Here is a 23452-nt window from a genome sequence, read left to right on the forward strand (position 1 = left end):
TGCTTCGGCGCTCAAGCGGGTCATCAACTTCGCCTGCTGCTTCGGCGCTCTAGCGGGTCATCAACCTCGCCTGCCTCGGCGCCTCAGCGGGTCATCAGACTCGCCTGCTTCGGCGCTTCAGCGGGTCTTCAGCCTCACCTGCTTCGGCGCTTCAGCGGGTCATCAGCCTCGCCTGCTTTGGCGCTCAAGCGGGTCATCAACCTCGCCTGCTTCGGCGCTCAAGCGGGTCATCAACTTCGCCTGCTGCTTCGGCGCTCTAGCGGGTCAACTACCTCGCCTGCTTCGGCGCTCTAGCGGGTCATCAGACTCGCCTGCTTCAGCGCTTCAGCTGGCCATCAACCTCGCCTGCTTCTGCGCTTCGGCGGGTCAACTACCTCGCCTGCTTCGGTGCTTCAGCGGGTCAATACCTCGCCTGCTTCAGCGCTTCTACAAGCCATCTGCTTCGATTCATCTTCAGCGAGGTTATAGGCACTTGTCTGTCGTAAGAAGCTTCCACCAAGATGGAGAAATTGAAGACAGCACGTTCAAACAGCAAACGGTCTTTCACGAGAATCAACAGAAACCTATTGAAGGTCATAGCTGAAGGAGCAGAACCTAGCCTGGTCGGAGACTGCTGGGTCGAGCTTCAAACTGCGTGGTCCGACGTTGAAGCCAAGCATAACGACTACGTCTCGTCAATGACGAGCGAGGCCGAAATGGAATATGAAGATGCCTGGATGGATGAAGTCTACGAAGTATACTCAACCACCAAGAAGGCGTACTTTGCTTTTACCTCTGGTTCAGCGAAGAACGTCAAAGAAGAAGCTGCAGTCAACAAAACCTACATCACACAGCCAGACATTCAGAAGTTGAAAATGCCACTATTTTCTGGATCACAAGATGATGTGATGTCATTCAATGATTTCCTGCACATGTACGATGACCTCGTGGGAAACAACGCAGCGTACAGCAACTCCGCCAAGCTGATGTATCTGAAGAGCTACCTTCGTGGAAACGCCTTAGATACAATCAAACATCTGTCAAACGATGAACAGAACTACGCACTTGCCAGGAAGTTCTTGACCGAAGAATACCTGGACACAGACATCATTGTAGAGGAACACATCAGGAAACTTCACAACCTCAAGTCGCCATCAGCAAAAGACTTCCCGGCGATACGAGCATTCTTCAACACGGCCCGCGCTTCAGTGTACGAGCTGAAAGCATTCGGCTACAACGCTCTTGAGGATGACACTCTGGGCAGCAAGATCGTCAGCTTCATGATCTGCGAGAAGCTCCCCACGAACTTCAAGCTGAAGTTGAGCAGCATTCTGCAGACTGACTTCCCCTCAACAAAGCAACTAATGGACAACTACAACACGGTTATCAAGTCACTGATGAAGACGTCTGCACCAGCAAAACATCAAGAAACAAAAGAGACTCCGGGAGCCAGACCAAAGACAGAGAAATCTCGTCTCTCTCGTGGTCATGAACAACCAGGAGCTACGTCTGTGAAGTCAACTTTACAGAGATTTCAAACTGGAACAGAAACTGTGAAAAAGTCCGCAGGTGCAAACTCTACATCCGGACCACAGCAACAACCAACAGCAAACAAGTTTAAACCATGCAAGCTATGCGAAGGAGCTCATTCCATGTTGAAGTGTGCCAAGTACACGACACCACAGTCGAGAGTTCGACGGCTGAAAGAGCTGAAGCTCTGCACTAAGTGCAGTGGTGCTCACCAGCTCTCGGACTGCAAAAGTCAGGCTGCTGGACTGCGATACCCGTGCACCATGTGTGGCAGCAAGCAACACATTTCGGCAGTGTGTGTGAACACCGATGAACAGCACACCATGCTTCAGAGCGGCTTGACACTCATGTGCAACAACATAAACAAGGGGCAGACTGTCATACTACCATCGATGTCGGTCATCATGCACGTCAACGACCAGAAGACATGCGAACTCGTCAGATGCATGATTGACTACGGCTCTCAGGCTTCCTACATCAGCGAAGATCTGGCAAGGAAGCTAGGCTTCGACTTGAGCACTCCAAAGACGTGCTTCAACGTGAAGACGTGCATCGGCGTCAAGGAACTGAGTTACAGCTCGGTCACCTGTGATGTCATCTTCACGCCTGATTCCACCGCCAGACACACCTTCTTGGTGGATCCAGCTATGAATCTGGAGTACGAAGTTCCCGGAATCAAGTCTCTGGTTGAGCAATTCCAGGCCAATGGGGCTCGTCTCGCGGACTCGTTCTTCAACGACATCACTTCAGACACCGTTGGCGACTTCGATTGTCTGCTCGGATCGGACATCATTGGAGCGCTCAAGCCACTGAAGACTGTAGACCTCGCGCTCGGAACGGCCTTGGAGGTGCGAGATGGCTACATTCTCTTCGGGAGAGTCGACAGCTACTTTGAAGATGAGCTTCAAGAGACTGCGGCAGGAGACAAAGACAAAAGTGATCGACAGGATCATGAACCCAACAGGGGCGCACCGGGGTCATCCAGGAAACCGGACAGAGATGACAAGTTTGGTGGAAGCGGTGTGAACTCGCCACCATCACATACAAGCGGAAGCGAGCAGACATCTAGCACCAGCCACGGACAGCAAGACGTTCAGACCACGCTGCAATCGGTCGCGACGGACAGAAACGAGTCTTCAAAAGAAGTTCAACAGATGCAAGATGTGAAGCATCTGGCAGCAGACTACTCACATCTACAAACTAAACAAACACAAACACACTGCAGTCTGGCTCATGAGAAACAGGCGGAGGATGACGACGCTGTCAGTCAGACCAGTGAACAACAAACTCAAACTCCAGCACAAACACAAACACAAACACAAACCCAACAAACACAAACAAACGAACACTACGATTGTGTTTTGCACACATCGACAGACACACAACAAAATGATCAAACACTGGCCTCGACGGTAGAATCGCAAACAGATGAAACGTCGAAACAGTCATCTGCATCCGACAACCAGTCGTCGCTCATTGACGGCGCTGCTGATGTAGCTGACCAGTCGCCTCGCATTGAACTGATGGTGAATGCAACGCTGCATCCGAAGACTTCATACTTCCACCCACTGGCTCACATGTCCACTGATAGTGACGTGGATCTCCAGATCGAACACTTGTTCAGCGTTGAGAGCTTGGGCATCAAAGAAAGTGATGAAAGTATATCAGCTCAAGAAAAGCGGCTGGTGGACAGCTTTACTGAAGAAGTAGAGTTCAAGGATGGGAAATACTTTGTCAAAGTGCCGTTCTACGACATGGTTTCACAAGTGCCAACCAACTACGATGTAGCATTTGCAACTATGAAGAAAGTTCGCCAAAAGCTAATCAAGCGACAGCTCGCTGACTCATACACGGCAGTTTTCGAGCAACAGCTTCGAGACGGCATAATTGAAGAAATCAATCCCAAAGAACCAACATCAAACCAGAGAGTCTTCATTCCACACCATCCTGTGGTGAAGACTGACGAGCAAACCACGACGAAAATACGTCCAGTATTCAACTGCAGTCTGAAGACGGGCAACCAGCCCTCTCTCAACGAGGCATGCTTCGGAGGGATCGATCTGTTGAACGACCTCGTACAACTTCTCATGCGATTCCGAACAAACAATCACGTTCTTCTTGCTGATATTGAGAAGGCCTTTCTCCAAATCTACTTGAAGTATGAAGAGGACAAGGACAGGTTCTGCTTCCTCTGGGAGACTGACGACGGGATGAAGATGTACCGTTTTCGAACCATCCTCTTCGGACTGAACTGCTCTCCATTCATTCTCAATCACATCATACAGCTTCATCTGCAGAAGTATGAACACGCGTTGGCTGCGATCGCACTGAAGGAGTCGTTGTATGTTGACAACTTTATCTTCACAACTTCAAATCAACAGAAACTTGTTGACATCTACGAAGATGCCAGACAGATCATGAACGAAGGAGGCTTCAACCTCCGCAGCTGGATGTCTAACCATCCTTCACTGGTTGACATCATGACATCAGAAGGAACCCTTCACCAGCATGAGGCCCCAGCGGAGAAGGTGCTGGGGTACATGTACGACACCAAGGAAGATGAAATGATGCTTGCTGACTTCATCTTCGAAGAAAAGGATCACAGCATCACCAAGAGACAACTGCTGAGTAACATCAGCAAGATCTTTGACCCTCTTTCTCTTGTGCTTCCTGTGACCATCAGAGGAAGACTCCTCATGAAGCAGGTCTGGAAAGATGGCACAGCATGGGACGAAGACGTGTCACTCGAAGTGTACAGAGAATGGATGAAACTGAAGGAAGATCTCAATGCACTGCGCGATCTGAAGTTTCCAAGAAAAACGATCAGCACAGAAAACAACCAACCAACTGAACTCCATCTCTTCTGTGACGGAAGCAAGTCTTGCTACGGATTCGCTTGCTACATGAAGCAAGAAAACTCTGAACCTCAGCTGATCTTTGCGAAAAGCAAGCTCGCACCAGACAACAAGAGCATTCCCCAGCTGGAACTGCTTGCAGTCTTTCTTGCCCTGAAGTGTGTGCCAGTCATACTGGACTCTCTGGCCACATCCACAGAACACGTCTACGTCTGGAGCGATGCTCAGGTGGTGCTCGAGTGGTTGACCTCAGGCTGCAAGTCAAAGAGCAAGTTTACATCAAACCGACTGGAAGACATCGCATCTATGAGGGCGAAACTTCAGAAGAAACACAACTGCAACATCACTCATCATTATGTCACCACAACATCGAACGTAGCCGACATGCTGACGCGCGGCCTGACCACCAGAGAGTTCAACAAGAAACTGCCCCTCTGGCTTCACGGACCTGACTGGCTCTGTGAGGAACCAGAACTGTGGCCAACAAGTCCACTCTTCTGTCTATCGGACGAAGCAAGAAGTGCTGTTGAACTACAGCATCAGCAAGTCAGGATTGAGGAAAGTGAACGGCAACCAGCGCTGCAGCCGATTCTGAACATCGAAGACTTTTCATCGCTGCGCAAGTTACATGGTGTGACAGCACGAGTGTTTCACTTCGTCAACAAGTTGAGACACAAGAAAGCTGATGCCAGAGAACAATCAGAGAGATACTGGCTCAAGATCATGCAAGAACAGTCCTTCGCTCAAGAGCTCGGTTACTTGAGAGCCTCAAAAGACAACACCTCCAGAACATCAGTCCCCAAGCTGCTGAATGACCTGAATGGGTTCATTGACGGAACAGGAATCGTGAGATGCAGAGGGAGACTATCGAAACTCAACATGTACTCCTATGCAGTCCACAATCCCATTCTTCTCTCCAAGAAACACCGGTTGACTGATCTCATGATTGAAGAGCAGCACCGGCGCTGCAAGCACCTGGGAGTCGGTACAACTCTGACCGAGCTGCGGGAGAGAGGATTCTGGATCCCAAGTGGACGGCAAGTTGTGAAGCGTGTCCTCAAAGACTGCATCACGTGCAAGAAGCTGAACACTCTTGCCTTTGACTACCCGAAGATGACAAACCTCCCAAGAGAGCGAGTCTCTTTCATCAAGCCATACAGCAACACTGCGATTGACTACACAGGACACATTTTTGTCGCAGACGAAGATGGGAACATGAAAAAGATGTACATTGTGTTGTACACTTGCCTTGCAATTCGGTCTGTGCACCTAGACCTGGTCCCCGACCTCACATTGAACTCGTTTTTACAGTCATTCAGACGGTTTTGCAGCATGTATTGTGTCCCTGACTTCTTGTTCACGGACAACGCAAAGCAGTTCTTGGCAAGTCAGAAAGTTCTTAACAATATTTTCACGTCTGATGAATTTGAAGAACACCTGAGACAGCACAAGGTTCAACATCGCACCATCCCCGTGTACGCAAGCTGGGTTGGTGGCGTATACGAGCGCCAGATCAAGACGGTGAAACAATGCTTGTACAAGAGTGTAGGCAAGGCCAAACTTAACTACTTCGAGCTTCTCACTCAGCTTAGTGAGATACAGAACATGGTGAACTGTCGCCCAATTACCTACGTTCACAGCAAGCTGGACGACATTGAACCCCTCACGCCAAACAAAATACTCAAGCTTCACACCAACCCGAGACTGCGACTCGTTGAGTGCTCTGTCGATGATGATCCTCTGTGGACTTCAACACCCGACGACTCTCACCAGCAGCTCAACAAGACTCTTCAAGAGCAACAGAAACTTCAAGATCGCTACAAGAGCATGTGGTACAGCGACTACTTGCTCAGTTTGCGCGAGAACACTCGAGATTTGTTCCAGACAGAATGGCAAGACAAGATAGCTGTAGGTGACATCGTCCTCATCAATACGAAGAACCGACCAAGAATGTTCTGGCTCATGGGACGAGTTATGCAGCTGTTGTACGGAGATGATGGCCATGTCCGCCAAGTTCTCTTGAAAACTAGTGCTGGACGTACAGAAAGGTATTCCATCTCTCAGCTGTACCCACTTGAGATTCACAGCACGCACACTGGTCGCCGTGTCCTGAACGATGAACAGCAGGCCGACTCAACTTGCCAGCAGGTCCAAGATGGTGTTGAAAAGGCGCAGGAAGAAGTGACCAGGCGTCCAAAGCGACAAGCTGCGGTCAAACAAGACGAACTCATCAAGTCTCTCCTTCGTACTGGAAGCATCTAGAGCATGCTTCTCAAACATGTATGCTAAACGTTGTTTAGCATCAGTCCGCGGGAGGGTGTGAGAAATTGCAATTCCACAATATCTCATATATGCAATCATTCATTATCCCAACGCCATTGCCGACCTCCCCTCTCTTCCTATCGCCACTTGTGGGGGGCCGGGCGGGTAGGGGAGGAGCGGCCGGCCCAGTGGAGCGGCGGCCACGTCAGACGCAGGGCTGCCAGCTGATTGGCCGGCTCAGAGGACTGCCGCCCGGGGCGACCGGGTCAGCGGTCGCTGACCTTGCCCGAGCCAGACGTCCAGTCTGCTCTGGTCTCGAATGGGTCGCGCGCGTGCAGTGATAAACGGCAGTGCAGTGCGCTCAAATACTTTCAAACTTGAACTACGACTACCTACCTCAATGCCACTACTCGTGGTGTCCTGTCATACTCAAGAGAGGATACTGCAGTGACACAAATAATCACAGAGGCCAAACCGACAGACAACTACCCAGGTAAGCCCGGCCTCGCAGTGGCATCACTTTTTTCCTTTCCATCATTTTCCGTGTTCGAATTATTCATTAATTCCTACAGTAGCGCTGTCACTGAGAGTCGTTCCAGTGAGCCATATGTGGGCGGATACAGCCTCCGGTGGCCGCCACTGGTGTGGGCGTTCACGATTCACGGCCGTTCACGATGTCATCAGGAGCAATGGACGGTGATCGGTGACCGGCGACGGTGACGTGAATGACCGGCTAACCGGACGGTCGACGGAGGCGACAGTGCCACGAGAGGTGACACAATGTTGGACGTGTGACGACACCGGCGGGCAAGAGCGTCCCTTTAGAACCACCACCAGACACTGATACCTCTCTCCGCTACCGGTCTCCACCACCCGTTTCCTCCGCCGTTCCGTCCTCTGTACCGCGGCCTTCCTGGGTCGCTGGGCCGGTCAGCTGGTCTGTGCACGGCTGGCTGGGCCCGGCAGGCCGGGTCCCCACCACCCAGCCGTGGTCGAGCGTGCCAATACCGCTGCTCTGTCTTCTGGGTGCTTCCTCGACTCTGTACTTTGCCTATCTCCTTCCCTCCAACATCTGCTTATTCTCCGTCTACCGGGCGTGCCGTGATCTACCCTTAAGGTGTCTCCTCCGCTCCATCTCAGAAACTCTCTACCCCTAGAGCCACCTTCCTCTTTCTCTTGGACATTCCCACGTCAGTTGTCTCCATTCTTTTGACATCTTGACATCGTTTCCTCAGTTGCCTCCATTCCTCTGGCCTACGAACGTCCATGCCTTTCTGATGTCTCCTCCACTCCTCCCTGCGGCATTCCGTCCCCTCAGTTCTCCATACCTCTGTCCCTCAGTCGCTCCGCCCCTCTCTCCCACAAAGTGACCGGTCGCCCTCTCCGCGCCCCGGTGCAGTCGTGTGTGTGTCTATCTGTCCCTGCGTGCAGGGGACGGGAAGACACGGGTATCGACCCCCTGTTCTGGCAAGCTGAGTGGAATATACTGACCGCAGCGGAGGGGCACCATCAGGGCCTCGGCCGTCGTGTGGCCTCCCTCCGGTCACTGAGCGATGGACTCGCATCAGCCTCATCTCGAGGGAACGCAGAACATGCCGCCCCAGAGGGAGGAATTCGCGCGAAACTGCAATTAGGTAACGCACTTGGCGTTTGTGTTTAATTAACGTCACGTTCGATACATAGATTTTCGCAGAGCGTCTGGGCTTCAGAGAAGCAAAACAAGTCGCGGTGGGACACTGGGTCGGCCGCCTGCTGAATACGCCAGCTGCGTGCCGGCGCACGGCGAACCTCGGGGGACACGTGATAGGAATACGCCAATCAGAGCTGTTTTCTGTATCGCGAGTAAACGCGAATCTGAACACCAACCGGCCTGAGTTATGCGATTTATTGGCGTTCGCGGGGGCTTCGTGAGCGCAATGCCAGCGATAAACGCCGACTGTTTCCTCTGAACGGACCAGACAGGCGACAAAACATTTGGGAACAGGTGGTTTTCAAGTACGTTTCACGATTGACATAATGGAGCCTAAACTGATAGGACGATATAATTGTACGTGAAAAAGTACCCTTTTTGTCCAGCATTGCGATTTTGAATATCACGGTATTGGATGATGACTCTAAATACAACAGATCAAGCTAAGAAATACGTGGGCTAGAAAAGTCTGAGCTCACTATGTCACTAAAGACCGTTATGCGGTGCGCCGTCGCTCGATCAATGCGCAGCACACTGTACTCAGAATATGCCTTCCCACAGCGGCAGATCTCTTAACTCAGGTCTACTCCGACCCCGCTCAGGTTCTGCCAGTCAGTACCCCCTGAGCTGAGAGGATGGACTCGCCCTTCAGCGGCGAGCCTGGTTTATCACCAACTGCAGAGAGACCATCCCCCGTCTGGCACAAACGGAGATGAAGTCGACTACCTGCCGGCGCCGTGATGGACCGGTAATCTCCGTCCAGATGCAGTTGTGAGACGGCTGGGAGTCAGACTGTCCATCGCAGTCGAAATCCCGACTAAATGGAGGTGGGATGCTGTCTAAAGGTGAAACTGAAACTGGATGTTCTCCGGCGTCCACATTCCAGTAAGGATGGTAGCAAGACTGCTGAAAGTAGAATTGTCTACCACATCCCACATTCCATTCATGACAAGGGCGGCGTCGCCGAAAGTGGAATTGTTCACCACCGTCCACATTCCGCACAGGACAGTGATGCGATTGGAGGTGGAACTGTCCACCGCCATCCACCTACAGACCAATCCACCTAAAGAACAGTCCACCTACAGACCAGTCCACTGTCACGGACCAGTCCACTGACACGCGGACTACAGTCCGACGTCAGTACAATAGCCCAGCAGGGCCAGTCCGTCCAGTCCAGTCCGTCCGTCCAGTCCAGTCCGTCCAGTCCAGTCCGTCCGTCCAGTCCAGTCCGTCCGTCCGTCCAGTCCGCACAATGGGGCGGCTCGATCCGACGCGGCAGGAGTGGGCAATCGTGGGCAGGAAATTGGCCGCCCCGTCACCGCCTGCCACCGATAGAAAGTACCCATGCGGCAGCTGACACCGATAGAGAGTGTCATCAGTGGCTGACACCGACAGTGTCCACCGACTGACACAGAAAGATGGTGTCCATCAGTGGCTAACCCGGCAGTGTCCACCGGCAGCTGACACCAATAGAGTGACTGACACCACCGACTGACACCGACAGAGACCGTCATCAGTAACTGACATCGGCAGAGTGTCACCAACCAGCTGACACCGATAGTGTCCAGAGAGTGTCTACCGGCAGCTGACACCACCAGAAAGTGCCAGTAACTCAGTATGACCCACGCGTACACCGTTGAAGCTTCAATAATACTAATAACACTTGTATCACACTTATCTGCAAGAAAGAACCCAAATGGAGAGAAACGCCCCAAGCCTCTACCTCAGATCTCCCGAAGACCTGAGAGCGAGTGTTGTTTTTCAAGCTTCCTCTGGAACTTCTGTGATTAAGAAGTAACTTTCCTGAATTGGATTCAATCGAGGCGTCTAATAAAACACTCCGCCGGTGAATGCAGTTAGAAACTTCTCTCAACAAAGCTCGATTTCCTTGAAAGTGTTGCTGATGTGGTCTCTGGAGAGTCTATAATGAACACAAAGGCGAACAACATTAAACAATCGTCATCGCAGGGCACCTGCTACACACGTGACGTCATCGGTCTGTCCAATATGACGTCATCGAACGTCATCGTGGGTCTAAGATCGGATTTCCCACGGATTTCCGTTATAAAACTTATTGTTGATCGACTGACCGGTCAGGATTACCGTTTAACGGTGCCAGTGAGGAAATTGAAGGGCGGGACCCAGCCGATAACCGGAGTCCGTGCCTGCTGGTAGCACAAAGCCAATTATAGATAACGGGTGACATATGGACGCCGTTAAAGCGGGACCCCGCTGCGGACCCATAAATAGGACGCCGTGCAGCGTCGCGGCCCGCCGGCCGGCCGGGACGCCCAGCCGTATAAATCATGATCGAATTCGACAGAGCAGTGTTCGGCCAGTGGCATCGACCAATACGCCCGGTTCTTCGGTACTACGACATAAAAACGCCGTAAAACTCATGGAAGTAGCATCTCGTCGCATTCTGAATTTTACAACAGAGTTCTCGCGACAAGTTTAAGTTCATAAATTTATATAATAAAAAAGAAATCAGATCGCTTGTAACTAAGGCACAAATGAATTTATGATGAGGGAGTAAGGCCTGGCTGTATCTGGCTCCAGTGTCCATGATGTAGGGGGTCGTGTGTCTTCGGGTCGGCTGCTTGGTCCATAAATCCGGTCATTGGGACCAAGTTGGAGAACTATGAGCCCCAGGGAGCCGTAATTCAGGAAGGAAGCTAATGCATGTCCCAGGTGCACGGTTAAGTCTCCGAGGGAAACCTTCGTTCGTTAAGAAGTTGGTGGAATGAGGAAAGATAACTAACAACGCCCGGCACGGCAGCGACATCGTCTCAATAAATGAATAATAAATATAAAATAAATAGCCAACGAAGTGTAATGCAAAGCCGTTCTAGAGCAACGACAGACCAATTCAACTGAACTCGTGTCCAAAATGAATTACCAAACAATGATGCATGGAGTAAAATAGGAAAAAATATCCGACAATAGACACAGATGCAGTACCAGCACCTAAACCGTAATTCAACTTCAAGCCCAGCGCTGATCCACAAACCTGCCACACCTGCTGGGTAATTCATGTGTCACTTACCCAACCCATCTCCCCGACATCTCCCCGGTGCGATATCTCTCGCCCATCTCCCACACCCGTCATCTCTCTCCGGTGACCGTCCCGTGAGTCTTACCATCGAGCACGGCCGGCGGTCCCAGATCCGACATGGCCTCGGCGATCCTCTGACAGAGCTGCGACTCGTGTCGGTCACTGTCCGTGTCCAGGGCGTCAATCAGACGCGGCGACTGCTCGTAACTGTCTGAAAGATGGAGAACAGAGGGGATCAGTGAGGTTAGAACACACATGACCTGAACACAGAGGCACACAGAGACACACTTTGACCAAAATACACGGACGAAAAGATTCAGCAGAGAAAGAACGCACGGACATGACACAGAGGTAGAACCACGAGGTCAGGATGCGGTATAGAATGACTGTGGCGTAGCGATGTTTGTTGATCGGTCACTAGGCTAAATAGTGCCACCAGTGGTACACATATTAAGTTGGGGTCCCAGCACTAATCGTGGTCTGAATGTGATAATGGGCTCCCTTTGAGGCTGTCGTCCAATTGTCAGGCCAGAGTTCGGCAAGTATTCAGCAGTCGTTCGATCTATCCTCACTTGGCCCATGGACATTCTATAGCGGCATAAGTCCGAAGACAGGCAAGTTCAATATTGACAAGTCTACACCCAATCATTCTACGCTACATGCGAAGAGCGTAGCGTAAACTATCCCTCAAGATAACAAGTTCAAACTAATCCTCCCCCATCCGCTACTTCAATGAATAAGTGACCTGTCCATTTGCCGCAACTGACCTCTTCTCGCCTTCAAAGGGGAATCGATTGCATCAACGATCCATCTCCCCTCAGCAGCCTCTTTAATAGAGACCCATCTCGTTGACCCAGGTGACCCTCCTCCCACCGGGGCGAAGGTAACGACCCACCCACCGAGCTCCGATGAGATAACGGCTCAGTCTACACGCCCTAACGACCGCCGCCAGCGGCCGTTACCAACTAAAATAGCGCCGTTATTAGCACGCTAATGACGCATTCTGTTTGCAGCTAATAGCGCGTAAGGCTCGCCGGCATGAGGCGATCGATGAACGAACCTTGAGGGGCGCCGGAACAAACTCAGAGGCGGATGTCGCGAGTTTGCTTTCTGCTAGCCCTATGTGACGTTTATTGTCGTCAAAGAACTTCGGTCTGGGTTTAAGACCGCCGTTGCCCTCACCATTCATTCCCCGTCATGTCAACAACAGACTGATGCTCTAGGAGTTGGCCCATTGTCACACCAGGCGGACATCGTGGGTGTGTGTACTCCAGCCAACGCAATGCATACAGATGGGCGGAGCGGCAGCAGCGTACCAGGATGTCCACTCCCAAAGTAGGTGCCAGGTGATTGACATACACAATGAAGCGAAGGCCACCAAAATAACCAATTACATAATACAAGCACACATACGAATTACAATGACGTCAATTAACAGTACAAAAGAGTCCTTTATTCCCTATCCCATCCATCAAACGAATCCGCCTTGCACTTGCACGCGGCTCAGCGCACGATTCAGGCCGGGCCGGTGCAAGATCAAATCCCAGCTCACCTATCCCGTCCCGGGGCATCCAGCCCCAGCCAGCCGAGCTCAGTGCCTACGCCGGGCCAGGCACGTATCTCTCCGACTCACGTGTCTAGTTGGAGCGGGAGGGGGTAATGCTACAGCACGGGGCCCGGTCTGGGGATGGGCTGGATGGGGTACAGAGTATGGTCCCGGGCTGGACTAGCGTCGCAGGCTGCACCGCCGCTGCTGCAGAACCACAGCCGGGGTATCCATCTCGCCTGGGCGATCGCTCGGCCCGGCCGGTTCATACATTATATCCGGGACGAGTGGTGGTGCGCACGGTAGCAGAGCTGAGTGGGGAGGGGGGGGGGGGGGGGGTTGATCCAGGAACGGGGCAGAGGGAAAGAAGGAAGTAGGAAACGGCGAGAGGCACATTACAGCTGAATAGTGATATAAGCACTAAGTAGCCCGAAAGCTGTTAACTTTAGGGAAGAAAGGTTCTTTTAAAAGGGAAATGTTAGTCCGTTGAGGTGGATTTCGAGCGCATCCACCGTCCAATGACTTATCAAACAGTAGTTTCAAACTACGTCTTTTTCTATACTGCACAGTGCACTCCATTGGGAGTATTCTGAAAGCTCTGCGAACTGTACTCACTGGCCGAGCCGCACTCGATGCTGTGAGAGGCCAGCTGGGCGGGCATGTTGACCGGGCTGGAGCGGGCTGCGCTAAGCAGGTCGCGGCCCTCAGAGGCACCTCTGGAACATACAGACACACAAAAAGGTCATACAGGCAGCTGGGAGACACATTATACGCATGGTCACAGTCCAGTGCGAGACAGAACGACAAATATGACAGGATTCCTTGACTGACATGAATAGCTACTATCATGATTTCTACAAGGCAGGGAGGTATCTTTGTGAAAAGTTCATAGAAAACACTGAAACAACAGATATACCATAGGGTCATATGCTAGTCACATGCGTCAGGATCATATCAATATGCAACTAGGACAGACCGCGGGAACGACTGCATCACCATCGGGCAGACGTCAGATGGGCCAATACCGCCACCGTCCGAGGGGATACCACGGACACAATAGGACCGGAAGGAGACGGCGGCTGGCGACGGGGGACGGAGAGTGGCGGAGGGTGGCGGCAGATGTACTGATGGTATCAGGACATATAGGGATACACGACGAGCCGCAGCGGTTGCGAATCCACATATACGACATATGAGTTATGACTGTCATAAATCCATGACTGTGAAACCATATGTCACGCTGTTGTTGAATAGCTGGTTCAAACTCAAAGACGCATCTTAATCAATCAATCTAAGCACAACTAGCAAATTTAGAAGACTGAGCAAAATTTAGAATGACCTCACACGAACGAAAGAAGTTTCTGCCAACAATCAGCATTACAAGTGACAGAAATGGAAAAGTTTCGAGTTCAGCAGCTTGATGCATCACATTCCACCCACTGCCACCCAACATTACCCCCACGTCACGCCGCCTCTTCTCCAGACGAGCTGCAGCTCCCCGGCCCTCTACTCGTCGTCAGCGTCCTCCGCACTCATCCTCCGGTAATCGATGAGGGCGCCGGCCTCTGACGACATTTACCGTCTCCACCGGATCCCCGTCCCCACCCAAACTCGCTGTCTGATGTGTCAACTCGAATCGTCCACACGCCGAGGCCGGTCCGCTCCACCGGCCGGCGGCGCTCGTAACCGAGCTCGTAACTGGCAACACGCCATCACACAGAAAGGCCAGCCAGGAGCGGTGGCCGGCGAAATAACCGGCGGCGGTCGGCACGGGCGCAATGGGCACCGCGGCGGCATTTCGGCAGCCGTGCCGGTCTAACTCGCCTCGCAAGACAGCCCAGAGAGCCGGTGTAACTGCAAATGTCGGCGCCGGTTAGGGCATGAGGTAGCCGGCGGACTCCCATGTCGCTTCCGATATATACCAGCGGAAAATGGCTGTGTGTTCTGCTCTTGGTTCCGGTAAACGTTTACAGAACTCCCAGCGGGAGACTACATAATGTGATGTGTGGCCAACGTGACCTTGACCTTCTGTTATGGAAAGGGGACGCGCAAAAGCCACATAATGTTGGCCGAATATAGCCGTGCCTTCATTGCCATTATCTTGTTCCGGCTTCTCTTATTACAGAATGTTAAGATAAACGGGAAAATGCACTGGCGCACCAAGGTAATTCTGCCGCACCTCCTGTATTTGAGAATCCGCAGCTGCAATATTAACCCGCGCCCCACGGGGGGGGGGGGCTATTTATAGCCCCCCTCCCGTTTTTCTGCAATAACTTCCAAACCGCTTGACGTATCGACGCCAAACTTTCAGTACCTTCGGCTGCATCAATTTGACACCTTGTGTCAAAAATTGAACTTCGTAGATACCATAGGTCGGCCGAAAATGACGTCAGAGTGACGTCATGTTCGGCCGATTTCGACGCCAAACATTGAACCACGGCAATCGCTCCCAAGGGCTCAGTTTTTAAGCTAGATCCAATTTCTTTGCATGAGAGGACTCAGAATAGACTGCACTATCAAACTGCTATCTCAGATTTTCGAAATTTTGAAAATTTTGAAAATTTTATATAATAAAATTCAAAATTTACATTTTTACATTTTTTTTCAAAAAGTTTTTGACTTTTCGAAAAAACGGAATATATGTGATAGAATGCGTTATTATGACTAACTCTAGCAAGTTTTAGCTAAATATCTTCAAAAATGGCCAAGTTATACGCATTATTGCAAAAAATTAACAATTATTAATTTTTCAAATCAATTTTTCACCACGTACTTGACATCGTACGCCAATATAAATAGCACCATCGTGTTCCTGAGCTCAAACTGCATCCAATAGACACCTTTTCTGTTGAAAAATTATAACTTCAAAATTTGACCTTTTTTGACCTGAAAGTGACCTGACCTAAGCTAAATTCGACTCAAAATGACCTCAAATGACACAGACGACATCAAATTCGAAATCTTTGGCCTAAATGGACCATAAAACATGTGTCACGTGACCGACGCATGATATAATATTTTCGTGACCTGTGATAACCTGACCTTGACCTGAAAATCAAAGTACAAGTTTGGCACCCTCAGGGTATCTAGAGCATCTGTTCACGAGTGTGTGAACCAAAAATGAGCCTGATCTGACTTGCAAGACGCGGCCAGAGCCCAAAACGTGAACAAGCCAAAATGCTAATAATTTTTAATTTGACCTGACCTGTGACGTCATCGGTGACCTCGAGGTCAATGAAATTAGGTTTCGCTCGACAGTTTTTCCGGGGCTATCAGACGCCGTTTGAATTTTGACGATCGGCCCAGCAGTTTCGGAGTTAGGAGGGGGGGGGGCTATGAATAGCCCCCCCCCCCCCCAGTAGGGCGTGTTATACGCAGACCCCAGTGGGGCGCGGGTTAAATGACGCTCCAAAGAGCAGAAAACCAGACCGGTCGATATGCATTACCCAAGCTTTCTCTCTTGGTTCCAGTCTCCTGCTAATTGAAGATTCCAATATACCTTCACCGCCGCTACAGACCTAGCCACTACACTTTTATCTGACATATCATCCGCCTGACGCATCAACATCTGACATCATACATCCGACATATCCTAGGCCCGACATCCGACACATCCTCTATCCTCCGTCCTCTACCCGACACCCGACACCATACCGACGGCTACGTTACTTTCCTCCCCCATCAGCGTCACGGGCTCCCCTAATGATCGTCATTAGAGACTCGCCCCACCACCGCCGGCGCAAGGGAAGGAGCAGCCGCCGGCGAGTCTCCGACTGATACGCCGCAGGTAACGTATCAGGTCAGGGCAGAGGATACGTAGCTGTTCGTGATTGACAGATTTGGGACGGACGGAGGGTTGTACGACAGCCCCGCGGTGAAGTGTTCAGCCGACGTACGCGGAATGGCTGGAGGTCGTTGGTCAGCTGATCGAGTCAGGCCACGTGATCAATCACGGGTCGTCCGGCGGACGTTCCGATACAGATTTGTTTGAAGTTGCCCGGGCTATCTCACAGACACGACCAGAATAAATGAACTTGTCAGGGATGCCTGGACCGTCACGTCCCCAACTTTGCCACTGAAGCTATCGTTAAAAATCTTCCTCTGACGCGCCGCAGCCATATTGAAGAAGAGCGCAAAGTCCCTGGCTTCTCATGTCAGAAACTTTGCCGACGTGGATCTCAGTCGGCGTCAAAAGTAAGACGGTAGCTAGTTTTCTCGGCACCCGTCTTATTCCTTAATCATGACAGTGAATCTCTGCAAGCGGTGCTACGGGAAGAGTAGTACCATAAACTGTCCGCCGAAACCTGACCTCTTCTGAGTCGAACTTAGCAAAGTCCGCAGTCCGGCACCAGCGGGTAGCAGATGGGTAATAGCACGCTCTGCCACGCGAAAACAGCCCCAAATGCCCGACCTAACACTATCTGGCACTACTTCCGGTACCGGCACAGGCAGCCACCGAGTCGTTATTATGGTAGCTGCGTCAATACTGTGATCACAGCGCCCGTACCGTCGATACCGGCCGTCCGTGCGGAGCGACCGTCACGTCACGACAGCCAGGGATAACTGCCATAAACAGAGATCTGATCAAGGGCCAGGGACTGTCACGTCTCTGAGGGCACGGACTCGGTCAGTTTGGCCAGTCAGTCCGGAACTTCAGAAATACTGTCAGCCTTCAACGTATTGTGATAAGCTAATTTGTACTCTTCGTAATTTTAAGTATATCTCAAGCTCTGCGTACCAGCCATGCCAGAAATGAACATTAATGAAAATGGGACTGTGACGGAGCTCGTCTTATCATCAGCGGCGGCACAATTCTGTTCACCGTCTCGACACATATCTCGTCAGCATTTCACACGTTCCGTCTGCAACCCAGCATCTCTCTTCCCCGGATCACTGCCGCGCGACGACATACGAAACCGGGACCAGAATTCACAGAGCACGAAATAGCACGGGAAACGACAGGAAATTGGATGCAGTCAGAGTGAGAAGCAGACAAAGAAGAGAGACCGGCCACGGTGGCAGATTGATCCGCCGTGGACGGGCGCAGGATGGTATGGCTTAGCGCTACACTCCGGGATCCAAGATGAAAGACGCCTTATGATGGGATCTTAGGGCGAAGTTAATGATGTGGCTTCTCGTATGAAAGACGATGCCGCCTGTGCGCACAGGATAGCTGAAGAAAAACGTCCGGGCACGCAGACAGCTGGGATGATGAAAGGACGCCAGGGGCGGATGGAAACTGTATGACGGTATGAGGCACACGCTACTAATCTTTCGATAAGTAGCGAAAATATATCCCCAATATCCCGTAAGATATAAATGGAGCTTCTGAGTCAAGTACCTTTCTGTCAAGCAGTTATAAGTAATTCATAGGCAGCCCTTATCCTACTTGAGTATTCATGAGAAACCTGAGCCAGACTGCAAGTACAGGGTGACACAAAAAAAAACGGTCATCACCAAATTTCGAATACCTAACTTCGGAAGTTTTATTCAGATCATCACCAAACTTCGGCCACTTAAGGTCACACCTATGTAGCATACATCCACCAAGTTTCAAGTCTTCACTACGATTACTTTTAGTACAGTGTGTGTTTTACTGACGCTCCACAATGTGCTCCAGGTGAGCGCCACGGCGCTGCAGGGCGTAGGCACACTTGCATCCGGCGGGCAAAGTTGTCGATAACCCGATGGCTGTGCACTTTACAGAGTGCAATGGCCTCTGGAGACAGTGCTCAGGGGGTGTGCTACCCCTGAAACGTTATTCTTATCGGGTTATCGACAACTTTGCCCGCCGGATGCAGGTGTGCCTACGCCCTGCAGCGCCGGGGCGCTCACCTGGAGCACATTGTGGAGCGTCCGTAAAACACACACTGTACTAAAAGTATTCGTAATGAAGACTTGAAACTTGGTGGATGTCTGCTACATAGGTGTGACCTAAAGTGGCCGAAGTTTGGTGATGATTTGAATAAAACTTCCGAAGTTATTCGAATTTTGGTGATGACCGTTTTTTTGTGTCACCCTGTATAAGAAAACATACGCCTGTAGCCAAGCCTCACGGATCTGGAATTAATGTATTCAATTCTCAAAGGTGGTTTTTGAACCATCGAAAACACCCAGTAGTTTTATACCCGGCGAGGCGCCGCCTGCTCCGTCACAACATAAAAGTTCAAATGGGCTGAACAGAACATAAAAATGGCACGCAAAACAAAAACACCCGGGGCTGGGGAGCCTACGAGCGAAGGGACAGACAGAGGCACGACACGCGATACTAAAAGCGCGTTAGAACAGAGTATGAAGAGGCGAGGTAGAAGAGGCGAGGTAGATGCTGTTGAACGACAACACAGCGTACACAAAGACAACAGGGGCTGACGTCATTGAACAGGCTCGGCTTAGAGCTAAAAGCGAGGAGCGTGGGCGACATATATAAATAAGAAAAAAGTTGTTTCAACAGAGAGCGTGCATGCAAAGAGCACGATGGCATCAAGAAATGAAACTAAAAGCAAAGAGCGAAAGCAAAAATAAAGAGAGGCGCACAGAATGCGCAGTGATACTGACCCGGCCGAGTCTGAGAAGGGTCGGAACGAGAACTGCGGCCCCATCCAGAGCCGCCGGTGGGGGCCCGAGTGGCTCAGAATCTCCACCTGGGGACGAACAGGGCACACGCTGTCAGATGGGGTCATACGAATGACGCAGGTAGTTACGTGTCGCGTCATACACCCATCAATTGTCAGATCTTATTTGCATGAGATATATCTGAAAAACTGTCAAGTAAAATTTGCGAAAAATGTATTGCACTTGCAGACGATAGATACTTTTGGTAGCAATCAAATGACGCATTCTGACAGAGTGAAAGCAAACCACCCCGACGTAAAACATTCGCACAATAAACGGATGGACTTTTATACAGAGAATCAAGAATCGTGATACGAAATACAACGTCGAGTAATCACAACTTCGGGTAGCCTTAGCTATGGCGCCACCAAAGCCTCAACCTTTAAGATACCAGCACTCTTTATACGGCGTCAACCTCCCCTACAAAAACAATCGCTCATCAGTGGACCGTCCCCGTCGCCGCTCATCAGTGCTCGTTCCGTCAATCACAGTGAATCCAGCCAGCTCAGCGCCGTATCAGAGCCCGTCAGACGGCCCTCATTTGCCGAATTCTGCGGCCGTGTGGCGGGCGGGAGGGGTGCCGAGCGCCGGCGCTGACGAGGCACCGTTCCACACTTTTCCGTCGCTGCTGTCGCTGCCACCATCACGTTTCATCCCTCCTCGCCTACCGTCGTCGTCGCCGTCGTCGCCCGTCGCTCTCGACGCGAGGCGCGCTGACGGGGACCGGCGTCCCGCGGCGCCGACCGAGACACCTCATCAGGCCGATCAACCAAGCGGAACGTCGCTCTAACCGTCCCGTCGGCGACAGGCGCCCCTCCGAGCACAGCTGAGCGGGCTCCCCCGGCTCTCCCTGGTTTCCAGGCGACCGAGACTGGACGCGGATGGGATCGTTGGGTTGATTCGTAGCGTTAGAGACGGAGAAAAGCGTAGGCCGTGCTGACGTCAATACGATGACTGAGGTGAACGAGGCAGTGACAGTGGGAATCACCGCGGATCTGATGGTTTGGCCAGCGTAGCGCATACATCCATTCTTAGCTCTAATCCAGACCGCCCGATGGCTGTCTCCGGCGTCACAGCCACGCGTTCGCCGTCAGTCCAACATCACAGCTTTTGAATATTCATCAAGGCACGTCCCAAATACCCTCCCTACAAGACCGATGGAACTAGAATAGACACATCGCTCCTAGCCATATCCATCCCCGCACAGTTACCAGGCGCGACAACCATCCCCTTCATGACGTCATGTGTGACACCACAGAGTACCAGTGAGGTCTCCAAGCCAGCGACTGTTTCACAGCCCCATGCTAGCGGTGGCAGGGCGGAGGTCCGGCGGGCCGTTTGGCGGAATTGGTCGGTCAGGGGGCAGTGGGGACTGAGGCTGGTAGTGGGATGGTGTGAATGTTAATGGAGCGGGGATAGTCGGCGGGGATGATTGGGACGGCGCATCAGGGGTGGGGCGGAGGGTGGGGAACCACGGAGATGGGACAAGGAAGCCAGGAGGGAGGAAGGGAGGGAGGAGGGAGGGAAGGAGGGAGGAGAAGAGAGAGAGAGAGAGAGAGAGAGAGAGAGAGAGAGAGAGAGAGAGAGAGACGAGAGACGAGAGACGAGAGACGAGAGACGAGAGACGAGAGGGATGAGATGTGAGAGGAAATAAGGAGAGAGGAAAAAGAGGAGTGGTAGATGATAGGAAATATTAGAGATAAAATTAGCGTACAATAACCATCAGAAAGCAATATAGGAAAATCGAGCGGTAATCGACTCCCAGCCAATCGCCCTGCAGCCGCCCGGCAGAGGTGACAATATGCGACTGGACAATATAGCGGCACGTATAGTGGAAGCAATTTACGAAACAGTCGCCGTTTCAGAGCCCGCTGGCCGGACCGTCTCCGAGCCAACTGACCGTCTGAAATTGAGCCCAACTGGCGGGGACCGGTCTCAATATAACCTCCCAAAACGGCCGGTCGGGGAGAGTGGTGCCGAATGGAGCGGCGACCGCCGGGGACCGGATACCACCGCTGGAAACAAATGGCAGAGAGATGTCCATGGAACGGCGCCGCAACGGACCGTTGTCATCAGCTGCCTCTAATGGTCCGTCATTACCCCCAGGATACCGGACCCATTTCCGAATAATTGATCCGGCCAAATGAAGTCATCTGAGGCCAAATCACCGCAATCACGTTCATGCGGCGGACGAAGGGCTGCATTGACGTTTCCATTCGGTTTAATGGAAGTCGTCCGGTGCCGGCGAGACGGATGGCCTTCACGTTTCAATTCATCTTCTTAAAATGTCGGAGGGCACCACATCAGGCCGACCGCGGGCCGCCGGGAAGCGGGCTTTCAAAGGAAGGAGAGGTAACTCTGCACGTGTCTGAAGGGATCAATGGCTGCAGAGTCGGCCGCTGGGAGAGGATCAGACCAGTGCTGTTACCTGCCGGTAGTAACATCAGAGAAGTACTAAGGAGAATCACGGCATGATGGTGTGGTGAATATATGATAAACTGAGCCAAATCACGATAAGTTCCGTATGGTTCACGGACCACGGCACGTGTCAAAGCTAATCACGAAAGATATCACGATACATCACGAAACGCAGTGTCAGACACGATATTCGCCGAGCGGGAGCAATGCGATACCGCAAGGACATGACAATAGTCTAAAGCCTGAACACAACCATATAAGCACGTACTCGGAATAGCCGAACTTTAGTTCAAATACAGCCCGGTCTGAATACAACCTAGGCACGCATTAGTGCCAAACTTCAGTTGAAATACAAGACCTGAGTATCACCGACCGGCGCACTGAAGCATCCAGAAATACCCAGGGAGGGACGGCTCGGTCCAAATGGCCCCGTAAAAGCCCGACAGTCAGTGCGCATTACGGCGAGGAGAGGAGAATATGGAGGCAGATGACAGGAGAAATGTAGCGGGAACTCACACGGGACTGGGGAGCCGTGCCAGCAGACGAAATACTGGGCCAGGATTAGGCGGAGAGGAGGCGAACCGCAGAGAGATACAATATTGGCTGGAATGAGAATGATAAGCAGAAAACAGGAAGTTCCACATACAATCACACATAAGAAGCCTCTGACTGGCGACAAGGCGAGACAAATATGGCGGAAAAGATCCCAACACTTCCTGTTCCGTTGCCAGATCTCGGTGTGAGAATCCGCCCCCGTGCCCGTGTCAGCAGTGACTGAGCGGTGCCCGTTTCCACCGTCCCTACCGGGTGCCTGATTCATCCTCCCATAAATCGCGGCCGAGTATAGCTCCATCGCGGCTCTCACCGTCCGGGGACCGTCTGTGAGTCGGGTGGTGTCCGACGGCCGTCTGTCATGATCACAGGTTTAGCCGTAGCTGGCCAGCTGGTCTATCATGATCACAGCTAAAGTAATAATAAAGAAAACACCTGACCATCTGGACTAGCGTGAGCACCGGGTTACGATCATCGAGCCACTCGTAACAGCCGGGGCAACAGCTGTCCGATTATGAACGTTCTTCGAAACTCAGCGTATTTTTCCGAAATTAATTCAAGACTGAGCTAGACACAATTGAATTCCATGTTTAGTCTTGTTAGTTATTGTAATTGAAACTTTGTCCAGCCTCCAGATTGCTCTATTCAGTATTCCGTGTGAATTCGTTCGCTACCGCAGCCCAAGCTCCACGGAGCAGTGGTGGTGGTGGTGGCTGCAGAGGCGGCGATGACCCCAGTCGTAATACGCTGACCCGGCACACTGCTGGGGCGCTGTGGGGCCACGACGGGCCCCGGACCGACCACAGAGCCAGGCTTACCGCAGACGACCGGATATGAAGACAATGCCCGCCTACCCAGAAACGAGTGAGAGAGAGGAGGGCGGAGAGGGAGGGAGAGAGGGAGGGAGAGAGAGAGAGAGGAGACAGAGGGAGAGAGAAGCGGAAACGGGTCGA

The 23452-nt window shown here is 51.8% G+C and overlaps 1 protein-coding gene across 2 annotated transcripts in view; it reads right to left on the reverse strand.

Moving 5' to 3' along the window:
• The window catches only part of LOC122367702 (breast carcinoma-amplified sequence 3 homolog), a 43904-nt gene that overhangs the window by 5766 nt on the left and 14686 nt on the right, over positions 1-23452 (reverse strand). For both annotated transcript variants that reach the window (XM_043341039.1, XM_043341038.1), the window contains exons 13-15: positions 19473-19558; positions 13533-13633; positions 11457-11582 (exon numbers count right to left, since the gene is read on the reverse strand). In XM_043341039.1, coding sequence (XP_043196974.1) covers positions 11457-11582; positions 13533-13633; positions 19473-19558 — 313 coding nt within the window. The remainder of the gene's footprint in view (positions 1-11456; positions 11583-13532; positions 13634-19472; positions 19559-23452) is intronic.

The sequence above is a fragment of the Amphibalanus amphitrite genome, unplaced genomic scaffold (assembly GCF_019059575.1).
Source record: "Amphibalanus amphitrite isolate SeventyFive unplaced genomic scaffold, NRLGWU_Aamphi_draft 000890F_arrow, whole genome shotgun sequence".
NCBI classification, from domain to species: domain Eukaryota; kingdom Metazoa; phylum Arthropoda; class Thecostraca; order Balanomorpha; family Balanidae; genus Amphibalanus; species Amphibalanus amphitrite.